The 27,750-nt window shown below is 55.4% G+C and overlaps 1 protein-coding gene across 1 annotated transcript in view; it reads left to right on the top strand.

Moving 5' to 3' along the window:
• Positions 1–20,600, top strand: part of Tesc (tescalcin) — a 37,683-nt gene extending 17,083 nt beyond the window's left edge. Inside the window, exons 2-8 of the mRNA XM_004636224.2 lie at positions 3,927–3,996; positions 11,147–11,227; positions 13,238–13,377; positions 14,540–14,601; positions 14,704–14,811; positions 18,167–18,214; positions 20,340–20,600. Of these exons, the coding sequence (XP_004636281.1) occupies positions 3,927–3,996; positions 11,147–11,227; positions 13,238–13,377; positions 14,540–14,601; positions 14,704–14,811; positions 18,167–18,214; positions 20,340–20,417 (587 nt within the window). The 3' untranslated portion in view covers positions 20,418–20,600. The remainder of the gene's footprint in view (positions 1–3,926; positions 3,997–11,146; positions 11,228–13,237; positions 13,378–14,539; positions 14,602–14,703; positions 14,812–18,166; positions 18,215–20,339) is intronic.
• Positions 20,601–27,750: the final 7,150 nt, after the last annotated feature.

Below are 27,750 nucleotides of genomic sequence, written 5' to 3'. Positions count from 1 at the left end.
ATAAATATATATATATAGAGAGAGAAAGAGAGAGAGAGACAGAGACAGAAATGATCAAAGAGGCAGAGCTCAGAGGAAGGAGGTGTCTTCCTGATCCTGCGCCTTAGATCATGCAGGATGGGTGGGGGGACACGCTTCTGCTGTGCACATGAACTTGGGTACATTCAGCTGGAAACCTTTCATTACAGACTGGTTGAGCTGGGCATGGTGGAGCACATCTGTACTCCCAGCGCCAGGAGGCTGAGGCAGGAGGATCTCTGCACGTTTACCAGCAGCCTGGGCTAGTGAGTGAGTTTAAGGCCATCCTGGACTACAGAGTGAGATCCTGTCCCCAGTCCCAGTGTGTTCTAACCTCTAGATAGTGGGGTAGAGGCTCACACCCATCTGGGAGGATTGCCAAGCGGGCCACAGTTTATCAACAGCAGAGCTGAGCACAGAGCCCGGGGCACGGTAAATGCTCATTTAATGTCTGCCCTTGTGATGATGTCTTACCGAGTTGCCCAGGCTGGCCTTGAACTCATGATTCTCCTGCGTTAGCCACCAGTCGCTGAGATTACAGATGCAAGCCATTGTGCCTGGCTTTCAAATGGCTATATGAACCCAGAATTCCCCCACTGTGAAATTCACTTAATTTTAGTATAATCGAAGGATTGTCCCATCCCGAGCCTCTGAGCAGCGAGTCCCTCCCCTCCCCCACCCCAGGCAAGCCCTGGTGGTCTGTCTCAGCGCACACAGACCTCTGGACATCTCCTGCCAACAGGATCCCGTCTGCGTGTGGTGGTGCTTGTGCCTGGCCCGGCTCACTTGCGACTGCACTTGGCAGCGGCTGCTTAGGTGCCTGGGCGCCTTCTGGTCGCTTTTTCCCATTGCATGAGTGTCTTTTAAATCTGTGGGTCACAGCCAGACGCCTCCTGTGACCGCACAAAGAGAGGCAGTGTGGGGTGGCAGAAGAAATGAAAGCAGACAGAGAACAGAAGCAGGTGAGGGTGCAGGCAGGCTGGGCCTCCCACCTTGCAGCTGAGCCCAGCCCGTGGCTCCACGTGGAGGTCCCATGTTCAGTGCCCAGCACTGCAAAGAAAACAAAGCAAGACAAAAAAGCAAGACAAAACCGCACGTGCCTAGACGCCCTGAGCTGGCGTTGTGGCCACAGCTCCCTGCAGGTTCACAGCTGTGAGCAAGTTCCTGAGTGCTCTAAGCCCCAACTCGCTCCTCCGCCAGCTGAGAAGAGTGTGCGCCGCGCGGAGCCGTGTGCTTGCTTGTGCGCTCCTCATAGCGGTGTGTGTTAGATCCCTCGGCTGGGCCTTAAGGGCCTTGTGTGTGCTGAGCAGTAGTGCGTCAACATTTATGGAGAAAAACTGGAAAACAGGCAAAAGGGAAATGAACTCGGGGACAGTGGTCACGCCCGCAATCCCAGCTACTCAGGACAGTGAGGCAAGAGGGTCACCGGTTGGAGCCCAGCCTGGGCCTTGTCTCCCGGTGAAGTGCTCGGGACGGAGCTCTGTAGTGCACTGGTTATCCGGCAGGTGTGTGGCTCCGCGTTCAGTCTCCAGCCCTGCGGGAAGGTAAAACAGTCTTCGGTCCCAATATTTAGATGAGAGTTAATTACTACCATTTAGAGGAAAATAAGTATGATTTTTAAATCGCTGTACACATTTGTGTGTGTTTATACCCCCCACCCCAGTAGCACCAAGCTGCTACATGGCAGGCTGCCTTCAGACATAGTGGTTGGACTGCTTTTCTGAGTCAAACCCATAATTGTCACTTTTTGGGTTTTGGGGTCACAGACTCACTCTTGTCCAGGCTGGCCTCACACCCCTGGGGCTCAAGCCATCCTTCTACCTCAGCCTGCGGAGTGGTGGTACTATAGGTACCAGTGCACCTCAATCACAATTGTCACTTATTATTATTATTATTATTATTTATCTATTTTTTTTTTTTTTTTTTTGGCAGAACTGGGAATTGAACTCAGGCCCTTATGCTTGCCAGGGAGGCCCTTATCCACTGAGCCATCTCCCCCAGCAATTGTCACTTATCAAGGCAGCATCTTTTTAAATAAAAACTGGTTACATGTGTTCCTTTAAAGTCTTTGACCTGTCTGCTTGTGGTGGACACTTAGGTTGAGTGGCATTTTTAGCTGTTAGCGGTTGAGTGTCCCTAACGTGAAAACCCAAGATGCTCCAAAGTCTGGCGCATGCGTGTTGGCACAGTGCCGCAGGTCTGGAGGTTCCACGTACGCTAAGTTGGCCTCCTGCACAAGTTGACGGTATCGTGTACAGTTACCTCCAGGAGGCACATAGCGTATATTGCATTTGCGTAGCACGTTTATATTTAATTCCTGTTCCCAAGATGTTTCCATAAGTAGATGTAAATATTTCAAAATTTGAAAAAAAAAATTCTCAATCTAAAACACTTCTAGTCCCCAGTGTTTTGGATAAGGGATATTAGACTTGAGCAAGGAGTGCAGAAGTTATCCCATTCATGGATTCATCTTTTTGGTACTTTCTGAGCTCTTTTTTTTTTTTTTTTTCTTTAAATGTATTTAGTACAGGCTCTGCAGGGTCTCACTACACAGATCGGACTCAGTGAGTCTCCTGTTTTCAGCCTCCCCAGCGCTGGGACTACAGGTGTGCCACCACGCCCAGTCTCAATCACTCCCTTATCTCGCCCTGGGAGCAGGACCAGCACAGCACACCAGGATCGAACCCCGGTCCCTGCGTCTGCCTAAGCAGACCTGCCTAAGCAGGTGCCTTAATTCGTTGAGCTATCGGGCCAGCCCCTGAGCTCATTTTTTTTTTTTTTTTCAGGATAAATTCCCACCAGGTGGGATTACTGAGTCTTTAAGGAGATTTGTAGTGGTGACCTAGTGCACATAGAGGAAAGCGGTCACTCCTGAGCATGCAGCTCCATAAATTTCCAAGAACATGCTTGTGTCACCTGTGGCCAGACCAGGAAGTAGAAGTAGAGTATCCCCAGACCCCAAAAATCCTCCTTTTTCTCTCAAATTACTGTCCCCTCTCTGGATAGCCACTATCCTGACTTCTGAGGCATTAAGTGAATTTTTCCAGGTTTGAGCTTTCTGCAAATAAAATCATACATGCCTGGTTTCTTAAGTTGTTACATGTGTCGTTCATTTTTGTCGCATACTGTTCCACAGCTTGACTGCCACACATTTAGCACCTTAATTATTCTGCCACTGCTGGACCCCAGGGTAGTTTCCAGTTTCAAGCAATTCCGAGCATGCATAGGTGTGAACATGGGCACACATTCCTGTGAAGGACCTACTGGGAATGGGACTGCAGAGCTAGTGGGAGGGCCGATGTCCTGACTAGGGGCCTGTGACATAGAGGGTGGTACTCTTCCAAACAGCAAACCTTGCTCCTGCTGGTCCTCTCTTTCCAGGTACCAGTGTCTGCATGAGCCACACAGGGCTCCAGCTCCCTCCAGGCTGTGGAGAGGGAGAGAGGAGCTAGTACGTGGTGGCCTGCCCGGCCAGTTGGCAACCTAACTGAGTCTCCTAGTGTCCACAGCTGCCGGGGATGCTCGCAGCCCTGCGCAGTGCGTTCCCCAGGAGAGCGTGGCATGAGCCTGAGGCCCCCAAAGCAGGCAGGAAGGTGACAGCTTGGCCTGGAAAGGCGCTACTTCTGCAGCAGGAGGAGATGTGGGCGCAGTCGTGGGGTTCTGGGAGGATGGGGTGTGGACCTCAGCCAGGCTGCTGCTTCAGAAAGCCTTCCCCAAGCTGGACCCAGCTCCCCATTGTGGGGGGCAGGGGAGCTGTTGTGGATGACACTGGCCCTAGGGTAGGCGGTCCCTTTACTTCCTCATCCCATGTGCTTGGTCAGAGGGTAACAGTGGCCTGATGAGGGCAGGATCGCGAACCTGCGCCCGGTGGTCAGTGACTGGTTCTTTGCTTCCTTCCCCATTCCCAGTTTCGTCGGACCAGATCGAGCAGCTCCACCGAAGGTTCAAGCAGCTGAGTGGAGACCAGCCCACCATCCGGTAAGGGTGGGGCGGCACCACGTGGCCCGGCCGGCTCTCCTGGCGGCTGTGTCAGCTCTTTCTCCCAGCACTGTGTGGCCCTGGAGCAGGCCCTGCGCTGCGCCACTTCTTTCGTTCTCCACGTTCCCCAGGGGGAGGGAACAAGCCACATCTTTCTGTTGGGATCAGGAAAAGGGACCCGGAGTGGAGGGTGGGGTGGGTTAGGGAGCCTTCGAACGCCCTGGCCTGCTCTGCCTTCCTTGTCAGGGTTTGAGGCTCTGGTGTTGCCCTAGGGGCCAGACCCCACTTTGAAAAGCTGAGTTTTTATTTATTTTTTTTGGTGGAACCGGGGATTGAACTCAGACCCTTGCGCTTGCCAGGGAAGCGCTTATTCCACCGAGCCATCTCCCTGGCCCCCAAAGCTGAGTTTTTAGATAGCTTCTAAGTTTACCCTTGTATGGAAGTTCCCCTCTTCTGGGAGGAGCCCTGGAACTGTGCCTCAGCTGCTGGCTGTTACTTACAGCAGCTGGTGAGAGGTCTTCCTCAGCAAACCGCTGATCACAAAGTGGGCAGGCCACAAAGTGGGCAGGCCACAAAGTGGGCAGGTGGCTGCAAGTGGAGCCACAGCAAGCAGAGTGTACACAGCCAAGCGAACAGATTTCTGCCCTAGACTTTCTAACAGCTGCAGCAGCCTTGAATACTCAGGCTCTCATGGGGATGGGCACTGGAACTTGAAAACAAACCTTGTAATGGTCCAGGAAAACTTCTTCCTCCATAGTGAGCAGACCTGCATTTCACCTACCTTTTGTGGAAGGTATTTAGCCACTTTGCTTAGTCTGACCAAACAAAGCCACACTATTGATCTAGTGTACCCTAGTCTTGTAGCATCCATTTCAGGAGCTCAGATTCTGATGGACTCAAACCTCCTGTGGCCTCTGGTCTCTTTATCCAGTATGGGACAAAAGACAATCAGAACTCATACCTTTAAGGCCACGGCTCATTCACTGAGCCCAGTGGAGGACAGAGAGCCCAAAGTTACCTGGCTTCCCATTGGTTCTGATGGGGTCATGTGTCTGAGTCTGATCCAATCACCAAGTCTGGGGGCCAGAAATGCAAATTGGCTTTTTTCCCTAGAGCTTAAAGGGCATGGGCCAGGGGTCAGATCCCCCCTTGGCCAGAGAGAGGGTTTGGATTCAAATTCCACCAGTGCTTAATTCTTAAGATGTGAGAGATGCAGAGGCAACAAACACAGCCTTCGGGAACAAACCTGTATTTGAATCCTCTGAGCCATCAGCTGTGTGGCTTTGCTTCTCTGAGCCTGTGTTCTGGTGTGTAAGTGCGCGTGATCATCGGAGGTTTGGTTGAGGGGCATGGGCAAACAGATGCATGCTGGCATTTGGCTGGCACAGGCTGGCATTTGGCAGATGGGCTTCCCTCACCCCACAGGGCAAGCCAACCCGGGTGGGGCCTGACCAGCGCAGGTCACCGAGAACAGAGGACAGCATGTAGCAGGCGCTCTGCGGTCGGTCGGAGGGATGCAGCGGCTTCCTGCGCAGGTGCTGAGCTGCGCAGCCTCCCTGCCGTGGTGCCAGGCTCCTCCTGCTCACTGCAGGGCTGGGGCTTGGAATGTGAGCTGGTGGCCCTGTTCTCCTAACCCAGAGCCCGTCTGTCCCTTTTCTGTGTACCAGCCCCCGGGCTACCTTATGTATTGCTTATCCCTCCTGCTCTTCTGGACAGGCTGGGTGTGGAGCTGGGAGCCTGTACTCCCTGCCCTCTGGGAGGCCGAGGCAAAAGGAGGATTGCAAGTTTGAGCCAAGCCTGGGCAGTTTAGTGGCTTATCAAGACGCTGCCTCGAAATAACAAAAAAATAAAGGGGGTGGGGTATAGCTCAGTTGCAAAAGCTATGGGCTTGGTCCACAGCTCAGCAGCAGCTCTCAGTGGCTGCAGGCCCAGTGTGCTCCAGGTCTCTTTCCCAGCCTCACCCTGAGGCCCACAAAGGTCTGCAGATGCTGACTCTGCCTTGCTGAGGCCTCTGTGTAGACCAGCTCCTCCGAAACCCTTAGCCCTAGCCCCCATCGCTTCCTGGGGCTGCCCCATAATAGCCTGTCCGACAGCCAGCCGCTGCGGGAGGAACCCGACAACCAGGCAGGCCGCAGTAAGAGTCGCGCATGTAGCACAGAGCAGTGTCACACACACACAAGCCCTGGAGTTAGGGCTCAGGAGAACCTTTATCCAGACTGCTTACCCACAGGGCTTGAGATTTTGGATGGGGGAGGGTTGATACTGGGAGCTTTGCATGTTTGTCGCAGAATGTCTTAGGGATGCAGCCTACATCTAAACATCAGGTTCATGCATGTTCCATGTATACCTTAAGTGCACAGGTGAGATATATTCTTTTATATTCTTTTTATATAACAGCAAATTTGATATTTTATAGTATAAAATAGCTGCATATGAAACTGAATTACACAGTGTAGAATTTTCCCCTCTTGTCATCACATCGGCTGTCTAACACTTTCAGATGTGGCCTTACTTTAGATTTTGGGTGTTTGGATGAAGGACACTTAGAGAAGGGAAACACATGTATGAGCCAGTGGTAGAAAGCGTGGCTGGGGCTGACACCCTGACCCTGTCCACAGGGGCAGGCCATTGCCCTTCTACCTGATGCACAGCAGGGCTTTCTCTTCAGTCTGAGAGCATCACAGGAAGTCATGGTAGGAATGGCTGCTCCTCCCATGTGACGAGTGGGGACGTAAAGCCCAGAGAGGCTGTGTGGGGACCCTAAGTCACCCAGCTTGAAAGTGGAGATGCTGGGACTTGACCCAGGGGCTGAGATCCTTTTGTAAGAAGCCACGGGGGGGGGGGGGGGGCTGGAGAGATGGCTCAGTGGTCTAAAGCACCTACTTGAAACAAGCTTGGCAAAGCACAGGGACCGCGGTTCGATCCCCAGCACCACATGCCAGCCAGACCCGCCCCCTGGTGGGCTGAGCTGGCCACACACACACACAATAAATAAATGTAATAAATAAAAATAAATAAATATTTGAAAAAAAAAAAAGAAGCCACGGGCCTCACCTGGACTTTCCAGTCTCCCTGCTCAGCCTGCTGGTGTGCATGTGGGGGGGGTGTCATTCCTGTTTCCACAGCGCTGGCGCCCCAGCCCCCTGGTGCGTCCTCCTCTCAGAGAGCAGAGGAACCCTGAGCTGAGCCGGGATGCTTGAGGCTCCGGGCTCAATCCCCACCACTTCAAAAGCTGGCGTGTGTGTGTGTGTGTGTGTGTGTGTGTGTGTGTGTGTTCTAAAATTTCAACTTTAACTTTAATAACTGAATATAACTTTTTGGTACTTATGTACCAGGGAATGCTACTCTACCATTAAAGAGGATAAATTTGAGTCATTTGTAGGAAAATGAGACCCTAAGAGACCAGAACACCTTGAGACCATAGCAAGTGAAATAAATGAGACACAGAAGCTTAAATATAACGTGGTTTCTCTTTTTACAAGAGACCCAAGGCATAAAAAATTTAAAAAGCAAAATAAAAGACAATTGGGAACTGGGAGGTAGACCTTTCACGGATGGGAAGGGATCTAAGGATGGAGCGGGAGGGAGGAGAGGAAGACTGGAGGAAAACAGCTAAGAAGCCGTACGCAGGGCTCCAGCTCCCCAGAGGACTGCATCCCTTATGCAGAGAAGAGATCCACAGCAGGGACAAGCCCACTGCCAGCTGATTGTAATTTTAGCTCAGCAATTTTTTTTTTTTTTTAAAACCATGTTTGGTACTGACCTATCTATCTGAAAACTATCTCAGGTCTTCAGGGGGCCTTCACAACCCCACATTTGTGTGGCTCAGGCCTGGGACCTGAGTATTTTGAACATTTTAATGCTTGTCCCCACATAGCCTGTGCTGTGGGAGGGTCTTCCAACCTGAATGCCCCTGAGAGGAGCTTTGCAGCCTCTCGGCAGAACGCCTGCCTGGGAAGTGGCCCCTCTGTTTACTGAGCACCGGCCGCGTGTGCAGCGCCCAGGGAGGAGAGGCCGTCCCTGCGGAGGGCCAGGCTCCGAGAAAGTGAAGACATGCACCATGGCTTCCTGTGCTCTTTCTTCCTCTGGCTGGGCCACTGCACTGATGGCTGTCTCAGCAGCCTGGAACTTCCTCATTGTCGTTCTCTGGTAGGCTGACGGCACCCTGGAATGCTCCAATGTAGAGATGCGGGCCCTGAGCACCCCTAGTCAGACCGCAGTCTACAGAAGTATTTTTAGACACAGGAGGCCTTGAGTGCACAGCGATCCCAGGGTGGATGTGACCCTGAGCATGCACGGGAGGTGGCTGACTGAGTTTGCCACTCCGCCACAGTGCAGCCGCACGTTCTCCTGGGCTGGACAGGGCCCCAGCCAAGATCCTGAGCCCAGGGCCCGCGGGGCTGCCCTCGCGGGAAGCTGCCCCTTCTCTGCTCATCCCGTGACAGAGGCAGCATGGGCAGAGGCACAGCCTCCACAGGCTGCGTGCTGGCAGGTGCCTGGGCCAGGCTTTCCCAGTGGCTGGGGAGACTCGCTCCTCCATCTCCAGTTTGAAGGTGAAGAAACTGAGGCTGGAGAAGTTAAGGTCCCACACAGGGCAGAGCTGCCATCACAGTTAAGGTGCCAGGCTGGCCTTGAGTCTGGTCATCCTCCTGCCTCAGCCTCCCCAGTGGCTGGGGTTACAGGTGTGCACCACCACACTTGGCGGGCGCGCCTCCCTTGGTCTTGACCCTGCCTAGGCTGTGGCCCTGCTGCTCAGGGCTTCCACTGTGAGGAAGCAGCCCCGGGGCCATGGGGCTGTCCTCTGTGTCAGCCCTGCAAGTTCACACATGAGTTCTTCAAAGCCTCAAGGATGTTGTACATTATCTGAAAAACCTGCAGTCACTTGTAAGACAGCCCAGAAAAGGAAGTGGGCTGCGAAGCGGGGGAAGGGTGGTGGAGAGAAGGAAGGGCTCAGGGGGGATGGGCCACATGGGCCACAGGCAGGAAGTGGCTCCTCTCCCTGCTGTGCCCTAGTGTGATGCCTGGCTTTCCCCAGATACTGTCAGAATCGGGCCGGGGTGGCCGGGCTCCTGTCCTGCCCACAGGGTCACAGGGCCAGGTCCCTTGGGACCTTAGTGGCCACAGTCAGGGAAGGTGCCCTGGGACCCGGAGAAAGGCGAAGAGGATGGGTCCAATGGAGGGGCTCAGGGGATGGAGCTCTGCAAGCCTGCGTGCAGGAGCAGGTCAGAGGGTCACAGGGACGTCTTAGTCCCAGACTCTGGGTCCATGTCGTCCTGGGTTGGAACAGCAGCTGGATGCGGACTCCAGCCAGTGCCAGGCTAGGCCTCTCCCCAGTTTCCATGCACTCTGGCTCCGTGCCAGCTGTCCATGTCCCCAAGGCCATCATCCTGCAAACATCCCAGGTGAGCCCCTCAGGGCCCTCGCAGATGCCCCCCAGGAGCAGCTGCCCTGCAGTCACTATTGGGGTCCCCTTCTCCCTGGCCTGCTTCTGATCCACCTGCCAACCCTGCAACTCCCTCCAGGACTCTGGGATCTCCCTTGTCCTATGACCCCCTATATCCCCCCCAAATTGCCACTGTCACTGTTTGGTCACCCCAGCAGCTCTTCCTGCTCTGCCCTCATCTGAGTAGCTGCCTGCAGAGACACGGGTCCAGCACAGCGTTGCCCCTGCAGAGCCACAGCATTCCCATAGAGGAGCATGAGGCCCTGAGCAGGGAGTGTGAGGGGCTGGGCTGCTGGGCAGGTGCCTGGAGGAGGAGGACAGTGGCCTCCCCTTGGTCCCAGCCTGGAGTGAGTAGGTCCAAGCCCAGGCCTGCAGGGGCAACGCAGAACTGGCTGGGCCGTGCCACACTGCTGAGGAACAGGCCAGCCACCCGGATGGTTCTGTTAGACTTGTCCTTCCCTTGTGGCCTGTCCATTCCCAGGATGGCTGTCCTGCCCTCTCCTTGGTCCTGGATGGGGATGAGGCCCCCTGGGCTGGGGGCTGGGGACTGGGGACAGTGCTCCCTGCACAGTTCTCTCTTCCAAGTCAGCACTCAGAGCCCCAAGAGGAAGTGTGGGGAGGAGGGACCTCAATGGCCGAGCTGTCAGCTTGCTGAGTGGCTATGGCTTAGTTACTGCTGCTCTGGACCAAGCTCAAGGCCTTGCCTAGCAGGGTTGTCCTCGCTGCCCCAGTGGATGGGTGTGTGGGTGCGATGAGAGCCTGCCATAGTGAGAGCGCTTGGGGACTTGGGGACACTTTTAAAAACCCCAGGAGCAGCTGGTTATGCTGGTACACTCCTGTAATCCTGGCACTCTAGGAAGCTGAGGCAGGAGGGTTATAAATTCAAGCCTTGCCTAGGCAGCTTAATGACTAGTGAGACCCTGTCTCCAAATAAAACTTAAAAGGGCTGGAATGTTGCTCAGTGTGAAGGTCTGGGGTTCAATTCCCAGTAGCCACCCCAGAAAAAAACCGTCAAGCTTCCTGGCAGGTGGTCTGGCAAGTATACATCCTGCTCCTCCTCAGAGCCTGCCCAGCCGACTCCAGCTGTGTTCTGGTTGGAGCAGGGGACTGGCAGGTGTCAGGGTGTCCGAGGACCTGAGAGAGGAACTGTAGCCATCCTCGGGCCAGGGGCTTTCGCCCTACAGCCTGGATGAGTGGGTCAGTAGCACTCAGCAGGAACGATAGGCAGAGTGTGATGGGGTCACAAGACAGCTCTGGATTAGGCTGCTTCAGACTGCTGTGCAGCGCTGTAAGCCGAGGCTGCTGATTGGGGCCCCAGGCGGCGTGAGATCTGGACTCTGGGGCGCAGATCCACACTTCTGCATGAGTCCGAGGTTTTCTCATCTGTCTCTAGGGTCTCCGAAGGGGGCTGGAGCCTCCAAGTGCTCCCTGCTCCTGCCCATGGTACAGTTGAGGGGAGCGGCAGGGCGAGCACCTGGCTTCCTTCTCCGTCTCTGAGGTTTTTTTTTTTTTTTGCGGAACCGGGGATTGAACTCAGGCCCTTGCGCTTGCCAGGGAAGAGCTTATTCCAATGACCCATCTCCCCGGCCCTCTGAGTTGTTTTTGAGGGCCCTGTTAGGAATAAAAACTGCGGCTTGACCTGAGACAGAAACACTGCCTGACACATACTCTCTCTTGTTCTTTTCCGGGCCTCTCCTTGCAACCCAGCAAAGAGAACTTCAGCAATGTCCCTGACCTGGAGCTCAACCCGATCCGTTCCAAAATTGTCCGTGCCTTCTTCGACAACAGGTGGGCTGTCTCCCAGATTGGCCTGAGGGTCGGCACCTCCTCTGCCACTTTTTGTGGCAGCACGTGCTCAGAGCACCTCCAGGCAGATACAGACGCTGGGGCCGTTGGCTTTGGGGTCAGACTGCTCCTGGTTCACGGCTGGGTGACTGGGTAGTTGGCTCGCCTCTGAGTTTCTGTAACAGTTGGCTCTAGCTGTGTAACAGGTGACCCCAATTGCACTGGTTTTTCTTTTGTTTTGGGGGGCAGGGTGCTGGGAGGATGGAACCAGGCTTTGTGTGTAAAGTAAATGTGCTGTCACAGAGCTGCACCCCATAACCACACTTCGTATTTACTGTCGCCTCAGTGTGTGGGTGGGGAGTTTGGGTGCACAGTAGCATGGGGTCTCTGACAAGCTTTGGTGCGGCGTCTGCTGGGCTGAGGCCTCACTGCGCTAAGGCCATTCCTGTGGCTGGTGGCTGGGGCAGCTCTGTGCAGGGACCCAGCTGCCTCCAGGGGTGAGGCACCTAATCTCAGAAGAGGTCCCCGATTCTGCTGTGAGGCCACCACCCTTGGAGAGGGGATGTCCTGGGCATACAGGGGCCAGGATGACTGCGGGAGCTTGGGGACTGCTTCTGCTTCCTCATCTGGAAGATGTGGACTTCGAGGGCTACTGGGGTAAGGTGCAGGCGAGGGCTTGCCCTGTGAATGTTTGGTTAAAGTAAAATTGTCCGGTGGCCAGGAGGCAGACTTGTGGCATCTGAGACCACGTGGTTGGACTGGTGTGGTCTGCTGGGCCTGTGGGCAGGCGCAGCAGGCAGTCACCTCATTCACTGTGATGCCCTCTGGCCACCAATTGTGAGCAGCAGGACGAGCGGAGAGGAAGGCGGGGACGTAGACACATTATGGCCCCAAGGCTGTCAGACTTCCTGCTGGCCTCTGGAACCTGCAGCCTCTTCTACCCGGCTCCAGTTCCACCAGGCCCTGGGACGTGGGGCAAGATGGGAGCCCACGTACCTTACATGGGGCCCTGATGGTTGCTGAATGGGAGCTTAGGTTACCCCTAAAGATGCAGAGGTTTTCCTCCAGGGCCTGTCTGAGGACAGTGACCAGGTGTCAAAGTGGCAAAGTAGAGAGTGGGGGCGGCTCCGGCAGCAGGCTGCACGCGCAAAGGCCCTGTGGTGCTTAGGACGCTGGGGGAAGAAGTGGTGCTGGAGCACAGAGGCCAGGCGTGGTGGTAGGGGGCAGGGTCGTTACGGCGCCACGGCGTCTGTGCCAGGGAGTGAGGTCCCATAGCCTAGCAGGCCCCACAGGCACTGGTGGGCTCTGAGTTGGGGTGACCTGGGCTTGCTGTCTGCAGGGTGCCCCTGGCCGCCTGCAAGCTGTGGGCATGGGACAGAGGCCAGCGAGGGGCAGCTGGTAGCCCTGAGTTTGGGCTGGACAGCTGGGTGGCAGCTAGGGGATGGGCTGGTATGCTCGCTGAACCCCAGGAAGCAGCAGGAGGGCGGATGCTGGGGCTGGGGCAGAGGCCCGGTCTTCATAGGGAGTTGTTGCTGGGTCACAGGCATGCGTCATTGGCTCAAGCTTTATTTTGATGAACATTGTTTTCAACCATTTCACATCCTAGCACTCAGGGTGGCTAGAATGAGGCAAGACAATCATAAGTTCAAGTCCAGTGTGGGCAACTTAGTGAGACAATGTCTCAAAATTAAAAATAAAAAACCCAAAATAGGTAGCAGGTTGGGCTGTTGTGTGGGGATCCTTGCATTAAAGTTCAGGGGATGGGCCATGGGTGAGTTAGCAGATTGCTCAGTGCCTGTCTCTGCACTGTAACCTGCCCCATGTCCCTCCATCCCAGCCCTGGACAGTGGGCGTGGGGTGGCCTCTTCCCCTCTTCCCTCCTGTGTGCACTGGGTGTGGCTAGGCTTATTCTTACCCATTCCTGGGCCACCAGGATGCCAGCTGATCGCTGTAGTTGTGAGGACATGACCCGGTTTCAGCTGCTGAGTGGTGTGCCCCTTGCTGCTCCTGTAGGAACCTGCGCAAGGGGCCCAGCGGCCTGGCAGACGAGATCAACTTTGAGGACTTCCTGACCATCATGTCCTACTTCCGGCCCATCGACACCACTCTGGGCGAGGAGCAGGTGGAGCAGTCCCGGAAGGAGAAGCTGAGATGTGCGTGTGGAGTCCTGGGTCTGGACCAGGCACCACAGGGCGGGAAGAGCCAGCAGGGTAGGGGGGCTGGCTGTGGCCTCTCCTGAGTGGGCCTCATATGAACAGGCCTGCAGTGTGTGACTTCCTGAGGGGTCCCTGGGTGATGTGGTCCAAACAGACCCCTGGGTTCAGCTCAGCCCCACTGCTCAGCAATGTGACCCCCAACTTGGACTTGGGGTGTGGGCTGTGACATGGAGGACAGGGCCACACAGGGCCCTCTATAGTACATCGGGCCCCTGGTCCCAGGGGTAGGGGTGGGGCAGCCTCAGCCCACAAAGGGTGCTGCTGCTGGTGGGTCCCAGCGTGGTTATCACAGTCCTGGCTCCCATTTGCCCTGTGGACTTTCCCACGACTTCCTGCACCCATCTGTACTTCCCCACCCTGGTCTCATGGGCAGGAGAATGTCCACATGGGGGCCCGCCTATCTTTAGCACTGGAATGTGTACATGGGGCTGATGGGAACCGTAGTGTCCCAGCTTCTGGGGTTCCTCTGCCTGGGCGGTGCCTCTGTCCACCCAGCTTCCTGTCTGGGTGACGCTGAGCAGTCGGATATAGACAGTACCAAACCCGTTCTGCAGCCCCTTAGCCGGGCGGCCAGGAACAAACAGCTTGTGAGGGGCTTGAGGCAGGTCTGTGAAGTAACCTCAAGGGGCATGGGTGAGGCCAGCTGATGTGACAGGGCAGGAGAGGGCTAGAGACACCGGCACCCGTGCTGCCCGTGCACCCCTCCACACAGCTTATGAGCAGGATGTGGGCGGTGGGCCCGTGACCGGTGTCTGCTGGTAACAGAACCCACTTGGTTTCCTGGGAATGTAACACTCTGGCGTTATCACCTGCATTCAGAGTGACAGAGACTCTAGGGCTGCTTCCCCCAGCCCTTTCTGCAGTTCTGCAGGTGGGACACAGGTGTGGGGAGCTGAGTCCTTCCTCAAGGTCAAGATCATCTGTTGGCCCCATGGCCACGCCCTGGGTCTCTAGGGTTTCGGCAGATTTCTTCCTCGATGTCCTGTACTCAGTTGGCTGTGGACTTCAGAGTGGGCAAGTGAGGCCACTGGGACCAGCTCCGCTCCTGTGCAGATCTGGCCTTGCCTGACTGAGGCCCCACCTCTCTTGCTGCCCCCAGTTCTGTTCCACATGTATGACTCGGACAGCGACGGCCGCATCACCCTGGAAGAATATCGAAATGTAAAGTATGCTCCTGCGCTCTGCCCTGGGCTCCAGGCACCCCCCACCCTTTGACCTTGACAGAAGCCCAAGGTCACCACTTGTCTCTGCCCCACCTGGCAGGTGGTGGAGGAACTGCTCTCTGGAAACCCCCACATTGAGAAGGAGTCTGCGCGCTCCATCGCTGACGGGGCCATGATGGAGGCGGCCAGCGTGTGCGTGGGGCAGATGGTGAGCGCCTGAGCTTGGGGAGGGAGCACAGGAGGGGTCCTCCCGCTCGGAGTTCTCTGCCCCGGGTGGGGCTGGCATTCCCAGTGGCTTCAGCAGGCACAGGGGCCTCCGGGTCCTTGGTGCTCCAGTGGGCCTGGCTTGGGGCAGAGCTCAAAAGCCCCCAACTTTTCCTGTCCCCAGGAGACCACAGGTCCCAAGCTGTGGAAAGTGGAGCTCAGGCTTTGGGGTTCAGGAGGTCCCAGTGTGGCCTCACTGCCCCAGTCAGGTGTGCACAGGGCCATGTCACCTGGATCCATCGTTTTCTGGATGAATGATACAAGTGATTCGAGATCTGGCATTGAGATGGGTCCATAGGGCTTCCCAGTGGCTGAGAAGCCCACATGGCCTCGCTGAGGTGGGGGCTGCTGTGTAGACGAGACGGAAGCTGGTCCCAGCCCTTGTGCACACGTCCTGTTGTTGGGAAAACTGAGGCTCAGAGAGCATAAGGAAGTTTGTGGGGCTTGTCCTTTTTCCTGTGCTTGGTGGGCCCCTGGGGGCCAGGTGTGGCCCAACAGCTCTTGGGGACCGCTCAGGCCAGCAGCTGACCCTCTTGATGGACTTGGTTCCCAGTGAGGCTCTGGGTTCTCCCCTGTACCCTGGCGTTGACAGTTGCCGTGCTTCTGGGTGTGGCCAGCATGGAGGCTCTGCAGTTTTGCCTCACAGTGGTCCCTAGAGACTTGTATTTTTGTCTGTCTGCTGCCTGGCCCCAGAGGATAACCTTTCGCCTTGGTGTAACCAACCCACTCAGCAAATTACTTTCTTGGGAAAGGGTTCGGGGCCTCAGCGGGTGTCAGCAGGGATGCCCTGCTGGGCTCTGGAGCCAAATTCCCATTCAATTTAAATACATTCTCCTTCAAATTGTTCCCTGTCCCACTCCAGTAGCAGTTGACAACAATTTTCTTAATTTGGGGTTGTAAAATTGTTGGCCACTGGTGCCTGCTGCTCTGCATCCAATCTGAGCAGTCCCAGAAGCCCAGTGGCTTCGACCAAGACCTGGTCTCCAGGCTGCCTGTGTCGTGGCTCAGGGTCCTAGCAGGGGAGACCGGCTGTGGGACACAAACGCTGACTGTGCAGGTCTCTTAGGCACCCTCTGCACTGTTTAATTATGTTCTGGTGTAAACCACAGGCCAGGCTGACGGCAGGCATCTGGCCTCTGAGGACATTTAACATTTCTGACCACTCCTCAATGAAGATGCACTCTGCCATCCCTGCTCTTCTGGACTTCTACTGCCCTTACTGGCAGGGCTGTGGCTGTCCATACTCTCCAGAGGTGACGCTCTGTGGAATGAGCTGATAGCTGGGGGCCAGCCTGGGCGCTTCCCAGCCCAAACCCTCCATGTGGCCCTGCCCCTTGACCTTGGTCTCTGAGGATTGGGGCCTGGTCTGTCATTAGTTCCCCTCTGCCAGCCAGCCTGAGTGCCTTGGACACTGATGGCCACTTCTTTCCTGGACCCCTGGGAGGAAAGAACAGGAACCCCTAACCCCACTCCACCCCACCTTAGGATATGCCTGGTCCAGACCAGAGGACTGGTATTTTTTAAATAATAAAGATGTCCAAAAGGGTACAGAATCCTGCTCAGCAGAAGCTGTCACAGACGTGGCCAGTGCTGTTCCTCCCAGCAGGACAAGCAGCCTGGTCTTTGTGTCAGTCATCTACAGCATGCCAACAAGTTCAGAGCTCCAGGGAGGGTGTGTCACCCTGCTGCCACAGTGCACAGTTTCTATCAACAGCCATTTCCTAAGACTTATGTTGTGTAGGATTTCTGGGAAGTACAAAGGGCCCGAGACGCTCCTTGCTTTCTGCCCTGACCACACCAGGCCCCTTCCTACAGGCAACCACTGGGGTGGGGATTTTTTCCTACAGATGCCCAGATGTCATGTGTGATGCGTGTGGGGTTTCTAGGGCTGGAATGCAGGGACTTGTGCATTGGAGGCAAGCGCTCTACCACTGAGCTGCATGCTTTTTATTTTGAGGCAGGTCTTGCTAAATTGCTCTGGCTGACATTAAACTCACAGTCATCCCAACTCAGTTTTCTGAGTACCTGCTGTCACTAGCATGTGCATCTATGCCATGCCTGACCTGTGTTTTTTTTTTTTATTTTTAATTTTTATTTATTTGTGTGTGACTGTGTGTGGCCAGCTCAGCCCACCAGGGGGCGGGGCTGGCTGGCATGTGGTGCTGGGGATTGAACCGCGGTCCCTGTGCTTTGCTAAGCTTGTTCTAAATAGGTGCTTTAGACCACTGAGCCATCTCACCAGCCCCTGACCTATGTATTTAAAAAAATTTTTAATTTGTGGTGCTGGGGTAGGGCCTACAGCCCCATGCATGCTGAGCATGTGCCCTACCCTTTCCGAGACAAACTCGTTAGGCTGCCCTGAACTCTCAGTTACCTTGCTTCAGCCTCCAGAGTAGGTGGGCAGACAGCTCTGCACCACTGTATGTGGCTTGAATTTTTTGGTTTATGGAGCATGTGCTGCACCATGGAGGCCCACCCTAGCCCCCCTGATTGCTCGAGGCTGACCCGGCCTGATGAGGCCTTCTGTCCTCCCTGTGTTCTTGTGCAATGGCTGCCCACATGACATCTGCAGGCACTATCTCTTATTGGGGTTCTGGGTTCTTTCCACTGTGCACACCTTTGGTGCCTTTCCCACAGTGGCACACAGAGAGCAACCCCTTCTTCTTGGCCCTGTGGTGACCATGGTGTGAATGACCCAGATCCTCTGACCAGCCCACCAGTGCTGGGCACTGGGCCATGGCTGGATGGTCGGTCACAAGGGTGCTCCTGGGAGATTTTAGAGATGTAGTTTAGCCAAAGCCCAAGAGGACCAGTGAAGGGGACAGGAGCCCTGATGTGACACAGTTAAGTATGCATGGAGACTGCCACTGCCACCGTGTGAGGTGGGACGCCCTAGCGCCAAGTCAGGCACCTCTCTGCCTTATCGTTATCACCATGGTTCATGGCACCAGAGCGGGCCGCCGAGGCCAGCCCTGTGTTCCAACGGTCTGTGAGCAGTGATTAGCCTGGAAGTTTTCATCCCTGGGGGGCTCAGGGGTATCAGGAAGTGGCTCTGGGTGGCTAGGCTTTGGGGGCTGGGGGATTCAGGTTGTGGGGGGAAGAAGGGCCAAGCTGGGGGCCCTGGTGTGCCAGTACCAGCCATGAGCAGAATGTTGGGGTCCAGGGTGACTGGACTTGGCTGCCTTCCTCTTTGGGAATGCTAAGCAGCCCAGCTCTGTGTATGAGTGTGGGGAGGGAGGCGGCTGTGCACACAGGCTGGGGACACCAGTGCTCACGCTGTGCTCTGCACTCTCCCCCAGGAGCCGGATCAGGTGTATGAGGGGATCACCTTTGAGGACTTCCTGAAGGTAGGTTCAAAGGTGGAGGCCTGGGTGTAGGGGTCCTCGGCACCAAGGACTCACAGAGCTGTGGTCAGGAGCCACAGCTCTTACCCACAGCCGCTGCATCCATTCCAGGGTGATCGGCAAGACACTGTCAGTACGAAGGTCCTTACAATGTTAATTGGTTTCACTTATTTTTATCAAAAGGGCAATATTTGCACATGGTCAGAGCAACTTAAGCAATACACAGGGTGGAGAATGGAAAGCCCATTGTCCCCGTGGGGCCCTTCCCAGGGCCAGTCAGCCCCTCTGGAGCTTCCAGGAGCACAGGCGAGCACGTTGTGCTGTCAGCCTGTGTCCTGATGTCATTTTCAAACAGCCACCCACACGCCCCCTCCTCTTCTATCACAGGCATTGGTCTTTTGCTGGCCTTTGCTGCTGCAGACATGCTGTCAGTCAGGGTGTCAGGAGATCCGAGGAGTTGCCTACGTGTGGCCCTGAGTGTCACCCAGAACAGTATCTCCAAGGCTGTGCTGAGAACTGAGGAGGGGGAGGAAGGGAAGGAAAAGGAGGAGAGGTGGAGGAAGAGGTCAGTACAGGACCCCCAGGCGCCACTCAGGCCTGGGCCTGGTGTGGAGCTGGGACCTCAGCCCCACAGGCAGTGAGGGCCAGGGGGTGTCCTCCAAGCCTGCACCTCAGACTTGACCAACTGCCTGCCAACACATGGGCGCACAGAAGGGCACGTGGCATGGACCCAGCCATGAAGGGAAGCTTAGGAGGGGACAGCTGGACCAGAGGTCAGCCTTGTTTTTGTGCAGATAACCTGGCGAGTGGATGCACTGGGACAGGCCGGACTGCGCCTGTGTGGAAGGTCATTGGCTGGTGTGGGGACCTGCTCACCCAGGGAAGTGACACCTGAGCAAGACAACAGGATCAGGAGTTGACCAGAAACCAGAGGGGCCAGGAGGGCTAAGGCGAGGCCTTTGCTTTGGGCCAGGATACAGAGGTTTTCCCTCTGCTCAGAAACTAGCTGCTTCTCCCTGGAGGCTCCTCAGGCCCATCCTTGTGCCTGTGGCCTCCTCCATGACAAGCTAGCCCCTCTGGCCTGTGGTCCCTTCCAGTGTCCGTAGCAGCTGTGTTGCCAAGCCACCCTGGGGTCCAGGTGCCTCTCCCTGAAGATTGTCCTGTCCACCCCACAAGGAATGGAGCTGCTCAACTGGGACCAGCTTTTTCTGTGTCCCTTGTAACACCCAGGGCAGGGGCAGGAGGCTGAGGAGCACCCAGGGGACTGTGGCCAGTGATGGCGGCAAGGCCACTGTATTTGTGGGTGCCCAGGGGACTCTAACTTCCCCAGTGCCCAGCCTGAGGCTGTCCCTGGAGATGCAGCATGACAGTTTGAGAGTGCTTGAGTCTCCCCATCTGCGGCTCCCATCCTGGGCCCCATGTTGCCAAGGAGACGGTACAGTCCTGGGAGTGATGGTGCTTTGTGCTGTGGGCCAATAGCCTTATAGCCCCAGGGCCAGGATGGACTGAATAGCAGCACCAGGTAGGTGGCCACGGACTGGATTCTTGGGTACAGATGAGCTTTTCGGGGCTAGAGCTTGTCTACAACACAGGTGATCTCTTAGTCCAGGCAGTTATCACCAATCAACTTTTTAAAATTCACAGTGGTGGCCTAATGAAGCATCATGCCCACAAAGGCCCAACCAGCTTATGGGCTGCTCCGGTGGGGGCACGTGGTGCCATTTGGCTCACCCCAGCGCAGGCAGCACAGTGGGGTGGTCCACACACTGTGCCTATGAAAGCAGGCCTCAGGGGGCGTGATGGGAGCTGCGTGGAAATCTGAGCTGTTGTGTGGGGGTGACCAAGCAGACTTCAGCAGAGCCTGGACTTAGGACTTACTCATAACTTGCTGTGACAATCTCAGGAAGGATCCAAATGTCAGCGCCAAATTCATCAGCAGAAAGACAGATGGGAGTCTCTTCTTCACTTAGCTCATCGTCTGCAGACAGCCCCGGTTTTCACCTGCTTGGAGCGGCTCAGCTGGTGGCAGAGGAGGGCATGTGGGCGGGTGGGGAGATGGTGTGGGCAGGGCCCAAGCAGGTGGCAGGTGGCAGCGGGGGCGCCCCTAACACTCCTCTGTCCCTTTCAGATCTGGCAGGGGATCGACATCGAGACCAAGATGCATGTCCGCTTCCTCAACATGGAAACAATTGCGCTTTGCCACTGACCCATTGTCATCTCCTTGGAAAGTGGCCTTTGCCAGGGGGCAGCCTCCATATGGCCCGGAGCGGCCGAGGCCTTTTGCTGCAGCCCTGTAAATAATGCTCATTCATTCATCTCATGTCCTGCCCGGTATGGTATGTGGGACTCTGCTGTTTTTATTTCTAACAATAAAAAGTTTGTTAATGAACGTGGCCTCCTGTCACTTCTGTACATCCGCTAAAGTGGCCTGGTCTGGAAGAATGCGTAGTGCCAGATCTTGTTCCAAGCCTGGCTTGTGCTCGTTTATTCTGGGCAGCGTGTGCAAGCCTGGCTGCCTTTCCCCTGGAGAAGCTGGGCTATGGGCTGTGGCACTCCCTTGAGTCACAGCCAGTCCTCACAAGGAGGTGGCTGCCGCAGGTGTGCGTCTTTGGCGACTCTGGCTGTCAGCTTCTGAAGCAAGCATGGCTGTGCAGCAGGGACAGATGGCTGTCTCAGTTGACAGGTCCCTGACTGGCAGCTCTGGGAGTGTCCTCTCAGTGTGCAGCTCACTCCATTTGTCCTTATGGCCAGTGACTGACAACCCCTTCCTGAGCCTTCCAGGGTCTCTGGGTGACTGCCACTTGCTCATTTGTGTGCTTGAGTTTCTCCACTGTTGACTGTGCTCTTACATGCTCTCATCTTGGCCTTGTGTCCCCACCCCACCGCATGGTCAGCCAGCCTCCCCCCAACGCGGAGCCTTGCTGACCTCTGGGGCTTGGTCCTGCAGACAGGAGATGTGTGTGCATGCATTTTTAGGGGCATTTCTTAAGAGTGGTGAAAGCAGGGGTCTTCCCACATTCTGCACACGAAAGGGACCCAGAACATGTCTGCACTCCTGTCACCCTCCTCAGTGTTATCTTCTGTTTTAGCTCAGGTGGGTCTTGTGCGCAGCTCACTATCAGTATGGCCAACTTCACACAATTTTAGGGCCCAGTGGCTCAGACTTCACCACAGAATGAAGAGAACCGTGCCCTGCAGTAGAGCCTAGGCAGGGGCTGGCATGGAGGGAGCTTCTTCTGGGGACTTTAGATGGACCCCTGGCCACTGACTGTGGGCAGCTGTCCCAGCTGGATGATGGCAGGCCCTGTGTTTCCACGTGCCATGCTATAGGAAGTGGCCCTCTGTAGGTTCCTTTTACGCTCCTCCCTGACAAGGTGTCTGAGGTGACTGTGGGTGGAACACAGATGAACATGTGTATTCCTGTTAAGGTGTCAAAAAACCTAACATGACTTCCTGCATAGCAGGGAGCCCACAGGTTGTGGCAGGGGCTGAGCTGCAGCTCGGATTTAAAAGGTCAAGACTGGGTGAGCTGAGGCCATAGACGACCACCAGCTAGACGCCCCAGCGGCGTGATCGGTTAGTGCGTGGTACTTACAGAAGACTGCCTGCTGCTGGAAGTAGGGCAGGAATGGAGAGCCTCAGTGTTCAGTTAGTGGCAGCCAGGGCCAGGTCTTCAGTGTCCCCGGGGCCTGAGAAGCGCTGGGCAGTGAGTGAACCATGAGCCCCACTCCCGGGTAGGCAGGTCAGAAGCAGCATGGCTCAGCCCTCTGGGGATGTGAAGACAGCAGTCTGTCAGGCTTCGACATGTCATGGCACTGGCTGGCTGATGGGACGGCCCCGCACTTCGATAAGCCAGGCAGCTTCCTGTGGAGGGTGAATGTCTTCTGGAGCGCCTGCCATTCAGCATCTTGGTTTCCTGGATGTCAGCTGGAAAGACTCCTGGTCACCAGGATGGCACGGTGGGGATGTGTGGTCCCTGAGCGCCTGCACAGTAAGCACCACCTGGCTTCCCTGTCCTCATGTAGCTCTGCAGTCCGGGGGAGCTGCAGGGGGCACTGGCAAGCCCACTGCAGGCCTGGGGTTCCTGGGACTCCAATTTGGTCTTCTCAACAAAGGCAATTCACTGATGCAAAATGTTTTTGTAACTAATGGAGAGTCTTCCATCAGCCCGTGCTGTTGAGAGACGCGTGTGCTTGCTGGTGTCCCTGCTGCGAGCCCAGCTTATGTCTTTGAAGCTTTGGGCCACGGCTTATCTGCACAGCTAATTAAAATGAAATGGATTTGCTACAAGCCCTGTGCACACTGCTCAGAAGCAAGCTCATCTGTTCGCCATCACTGAGGGCGGCACCTCACAGGCAGGATGCGGGCTCACATCTACCAGGCAGGAGCTGCGGAAATCACAGTGCTCCTCGGCACTGAGGGGGGCTGGCAGCAGGTACAAAGCTGTGCCCAGTGCCAGGCTAGTTTCCAGCCCCTTATGGGGCTGCTGACTTCTGTTCCTTAAAGGCTGAGGGTTGCTACTCCAGGCACAGGTCTGGGGATGGCCCTGCCATCTGGACAGTGTAGTCTGAATGGCAGAAAGGACACAGGTGACTCAGGAAAGATTCCTGTACCTGCTGGACTGTCAGCCATGCCCAGGTAAGGGTTTCTGACAGCACAGACCCTGACCACATCTAGCCTGCCCCTCAGCCCTGCACGGGGACATGAGCACAGTCCCTTGTCAATAGGGGAGACAGGCGAGCAATGAATCAAACAGGCGGGCTGGCTGGCTGGCACCCTGCCTTCCCTGGACACCACCAGACTCAAGGGACCAGGCGGAGCTTGGTGCTAGCTAGGTATCTGAAGGATGCTGGTGTCTGAGGACCACAGGCTGGAGGTGGAGCCCTCAGCAGAGGAGAGAGAGGAGAGGAGAGGGAGAGGGAGAGGAGAGAAAGAGAGAGGGAGAGAGAGAGGGAGAGGGAGGGAGGGGGGGGAGAGAGGGGAGAGAGGGAGAGAGAGGGAGGGGAGAGAGGGAGGAGAGAGGGAGGAGAGAGAAAGGGAAGAGGAGAGAGGGAGTGGGGGAGAGAGGGAGGAGGAGAAAGAGGGACAGGGGAGGGGGAGGGGGAGAGAGAGGGAGGGAGATTGACTGAGACCTCCATGTTCTTCCCAGGAGGAATCACATCAAGTATCTGGTCCTGACTGTGTGTTACTGAAGGGGAAAGTTGGCTTTCGAATGCTAAAAGAACATGGTGTTCTGAGGCAAACCCGTTAATTTGGTGGGCTTACAAAAGGGCTGTGTAATGGAAATCTAACAGGAGCAGCTCTGTGAACCTGCAGCTTGTTAAACATGAATTATGGATAAGGGAATAGAGTAAGGTTACCATAGCCTCCCATTTGGGCCTCCTAGGGAACGAGCTGCTAGACTTCAACAAAACAATTCTATTATCTTGTAGTCCAAGGGACTGCGCTTTGCTAATGGGAAAGGGGCATCCACAGATCTCTTGCCTGTCCCCACCTGCCTGCCCTTAACGAGGCTGATGTTGAATTCTGCTGCGCTGGAAATGGTACCGTGTGACTCAAGTAGGCTGATGGAAAGTTAAAAATACAAGTTGCCTTGGCGAGGGTTTTGCAAACACCTGCCTTTGCAGGCTCCCTCCCACGGGCGACCTTGGGAAGGCCAGGAAAGCCGAGAGAGGAGCCAGAGTATCAGTTGGGCATCTTTGTCTCTGCCAGACTCTGCACCATTTCGGGGCAGGGGGCCAAGGGGCAGGTCCAGGTTTGGCCTGGAGAGGGCTCAGTGGCTGCCCAGATTTCTAATCTGCTCACTGCCTAAGTCAGTGAGGGACAAAGCTTGAGCGCTTAGTGTTGGCACCTGAAGGGCTGCTCCCATCAGCAGCTTGTTGCAGTTGCCATCCTAGAGGAGTGACAAGGCAGCATTTGCCCTCACACTGGGCACGGGAAGAAAAAGATTTGGCAGGACACGCTTAGCTGGGGAGATTTCCCTCCCTTTCTAGAGAGAGGAAAGGTCCCCAGTGTAGAGCAAATGGCTGTTGTAGAAGCCTGTGTGGAACATCAGAGGCTGGGAGCAGGCCGGTGCCCACTCGGCACCCGCCGGAGCCCAGCAAGGGAGAATCTGCCATCACACTTTACAGGCAGCCCCTGTCCAAGTAGCTGTAGGCCCCGCAGCAGCAGCCAGGTAACCATCTGGCCTGGCTGTGCGGGTGAAGCTACGGGCAGGTCTGTGTGGCTTCAGGCACTGTGGTCTGGGCTGGCCAGTGCCATCAGCTCAGGGCTGCTACAGCTGTTTTTCAAAGCCATGGCCCTGGTCAGGAGGGAGCAGCAGCCCTGCCTAAGCCACTGTCGTGGGCTTTGCCAGTAGCAGCCAGTGATGATTGTAGGTAAGGCTGCGCCCTCAGCAGGGGAAGCTGCTTCTCCACAGCTGAGCAAGACTGGCCTGCAGCAGTCATTCTGCAACTACGGTGGGAACTGCTACCTCCCTAAATGTGGGGTGAGCTCCCAAGGGGCAGAGGACTTCATCTTAAGAGTGGCAGCTCAAAGGCCAAGGAGATGGCTCAGTAGAATAAGTGCCTCCCTGGCAAGCGCAAGGGCCTGAGTTCAATCCCCAGAAAAAAAAAAAAAAGTGTCAGCTTTCCCTTTTGGAAAGGACGAAAACTCCATTGCTGGGCAAATTCAATTTCCCTTTGGTCAGCTGAAATCTGAGCGGTCAGCCACAGCAAGATTTCTACTTGGTGGAGGTGGTGTTGTCCCTGTGAAGACTGCCAGACCAGAGAACAGAGTCCCCGATGTCCAGAGGCAAGGGCCGGGTAGGGTGGGGAATGCTCCCTGCCAGACAATGCCTGCACATCCTGCTGTGGGCCTCATGAGTTCTGGGCTGGGAACCCCTCTCTGGAGAGCCAGCGCCATGCTGTACCTGAGTGGCACTGTGCACCCTGCAGGAGGCTCTCCTTGAAGAGTATTTGTCTCCATTTTGGTGAAACCTGGTCCCAATTCCATGTACTGACATGTACAGAGCTGGCTAGGTATTTCTTTGCCCCAGTTGGCTTTAAGTAGTGAAAAACGGCCTAGTGGAGGCGCTGCCCTGCCTAGTAGGCATGAGCTATGCTGAGTGAGCTGCTGTGCTGTCCGCTGAGACTGAGGCTTGAGAAAGAACCCGTGAGTCTCAGGGCGTGAAGGCTGGACAGCACAGCTCAAGCACCAGCCCTCAAACACAAATCCTTCCGGCTGCGTTAGCGCAGACCATCTGCACAGCCCTCTGCATGCTGCAGAGATGCTATTATGTGAGGCCTCCTGCCAAGCCCAGCTCACACATACACACACACGCACTTCCCACCACTCACCCATTCTTGAACTGCTCCCCTCTTCATGAATTCATAAGACCCGGGTTCCCCCTGAAGGTCCAGGTCTGTGTTCCAGTCACTGTTCTGACTGGACTCAGGCTCCCTTTGGCTCCCCACCTTTATACACAGGCATGTCTTTATTTGCACTGTGGGATGCACTTGAAGTGGCAGGCCGCAATTTACTCACTAGAATTCCAATACCTTTTCCCTGGGATTACAAATGCTGACTCCTCTGGACCACGAGGCCAGCGGTCTCTATAGCAGAGTTAACACAACTTGAGCAATCAAGAGGTGCAAGAAGTGTTACAGAGCCAGAAGGTAGCAACATTTTGGATGAAAGCTATGAGCCTCTCCCCAGCAGCACATTTGTGCCTCTTCTATCTTCAGTGGGGAGCTGGAGGGAGACAATGAGAAGCACAGGAGACAAAAGAAAATGCAGGTGGCAAACCTGCTCAGTGCTCCGACCTTAGCCAGCCGGTGGGCAGGAGGTGCGGTGCGGTGGACTCGGCCTGGGTGCTGTTTTGGTGTCCCTGGGTTTACGTGACAGCCTTTATCTTTCCAGGCCAGGGTGGTCTGTTTGAGCAGGTTGGGAACGGAGGATGGGCTGGTGTGAGGAGCCGAGCAGCTCTCCCTCACAGACCCAGGCGGGTTTCCTGAACAGGAGACGCTGGCGCAAGCTGTGCCTGGAATGCTGCTGCACTGGACTAGCTTTTGGCAGTGAATGGCAGTTTAAAACTTTAAATTTTCTGGCTCTCTTATTTTTTATTTATTTATTTATTTATTTATTTATTTAAAAGGCAAGCAGCCTAAGTGACACTGGAACCTGTGATCCTGCTGCTGCAGCCTTCCGAGGCTGGGATTGCAGCTGTATGCTACCCAGTTCAATTCTCCCTAATGCTGCTGGAAGGGAGACTGGGCCTCCAACAAACTGCACCACCAGACTAGAAGGGCTAATTCTTGAAAAAAAGAAAAACCAAAATACTTTCTCCAGTGGTCCTTCTGCCTGAAGACCATGACAGAAAAAGCCAGGGCATGATGGAAACCTAACAAAGGCAGGTCCCCAGGGGCTTGGCCTGTGCGAGTGACAGCACGAACTGCTCCACTGCAAACCACGGGCAGCTGTGCTCACGAACTAACAGGCCAACACCACTGACATCCCTGGTCACAACTGTCTGGCTCTACCCTCTTAGCTAGCTGATGACAGATTTTCAAGGACTGAAGGTCGAGCAATCTTAGAAACTTCCCAAAACCTTCACAACGCAGAATGTCCAGGCCTTGGATGCACTGGGGTGCAGGGCAGGATGCACAGGGCGCATCCCCGGCACCTCAAGCACACAGCACCTTGTTCTCAGACTTGGAGTAGGGTGGGAGCCTCCCAACCACATCCCCTCACATGGGACAGGAAAACGTGGCTTCTCTGCTGGTCAGTGAGGTAGGCAGAATCTCCTGTTCTGTTCCTACGGCCCCTCTGCCTTCTTTGTCAAGAGTCATAGTTTATCTTTTGGCTTCTAGCTTTTTCTATCTTAACAGCTGCTCTTATCCTCAGTTCATTTCTCCTTCTGCTTTCTTGGGACTGTGCTCCTTTGCGGCACTTTCTGTGGTGATGGCATAGTCCATTCACTTTCAGTCCGCCCTGTTTTCCACCAAGGACACAGCTCGCCTTGGCTCTGGCTTTGGATGTTCAGCGCTTTCACCACCACCCGGGTCTAGAGTCGATATTTTTCCTTTCCATTTCCCCTCTAACTCCAATTCAGAAGGTTTGGAATTTCCCGGTGTGCTTTTACTGTTTTACTTCACGTTAGTGTCTAATTACATTGCACTGGGCAAGGAACTGTGGACTGTACAGCGTCAGGCTTTGGTGGCCCTCGTCCGTGGGCATGTTTGGTACATGGTCTAGTACACATAGCTACTGGGTCAAGCTTGTTAATGAGAGCAAATCCTCCAGCTGTTGAATTTTTCAGTGGGTTGATCTGATCCTCACTGAGTAGATGTACTGTATTTCTCTCTGTGGCTCTCAGTCTAGGGAGCTCTGCTGGTGTAAGAGTGGTTGGTGGCTTCCCTTCTGCATGCCGTGGAAGCTCCTTAATCCCTATCAGTTCTTGTGAGTGGTCCTGACCTACCATAGTGGCTAGAGGCCAGGGCTCCTAAGCGCCTTCCTGTTCCCACTCCTCCTGTGGTAGCACTGCCTTCTAGTCCCTGTGG

The sequence above is a fragment of the Octodon degus genome, unplaced genomic scaffold (assembly GCF_000260255.1).
Source record: "Octodon degus isolate 3935 unplaced genomic scaffold, OctDeg1.0 scaffold00079, whole genome shotgun sequence".
NCBI classification, from domain to species: domain Eukaryota; kingdom Metazoa; phylum Chordata; class Mammalia; order Rodentia; family Octodontidae; genus Octodon; species Octodon degus.
Note: the sequence above shows the minus strand (reverse complement) of the source record. Positions and strands in the feature narration are given on the sequence as shown.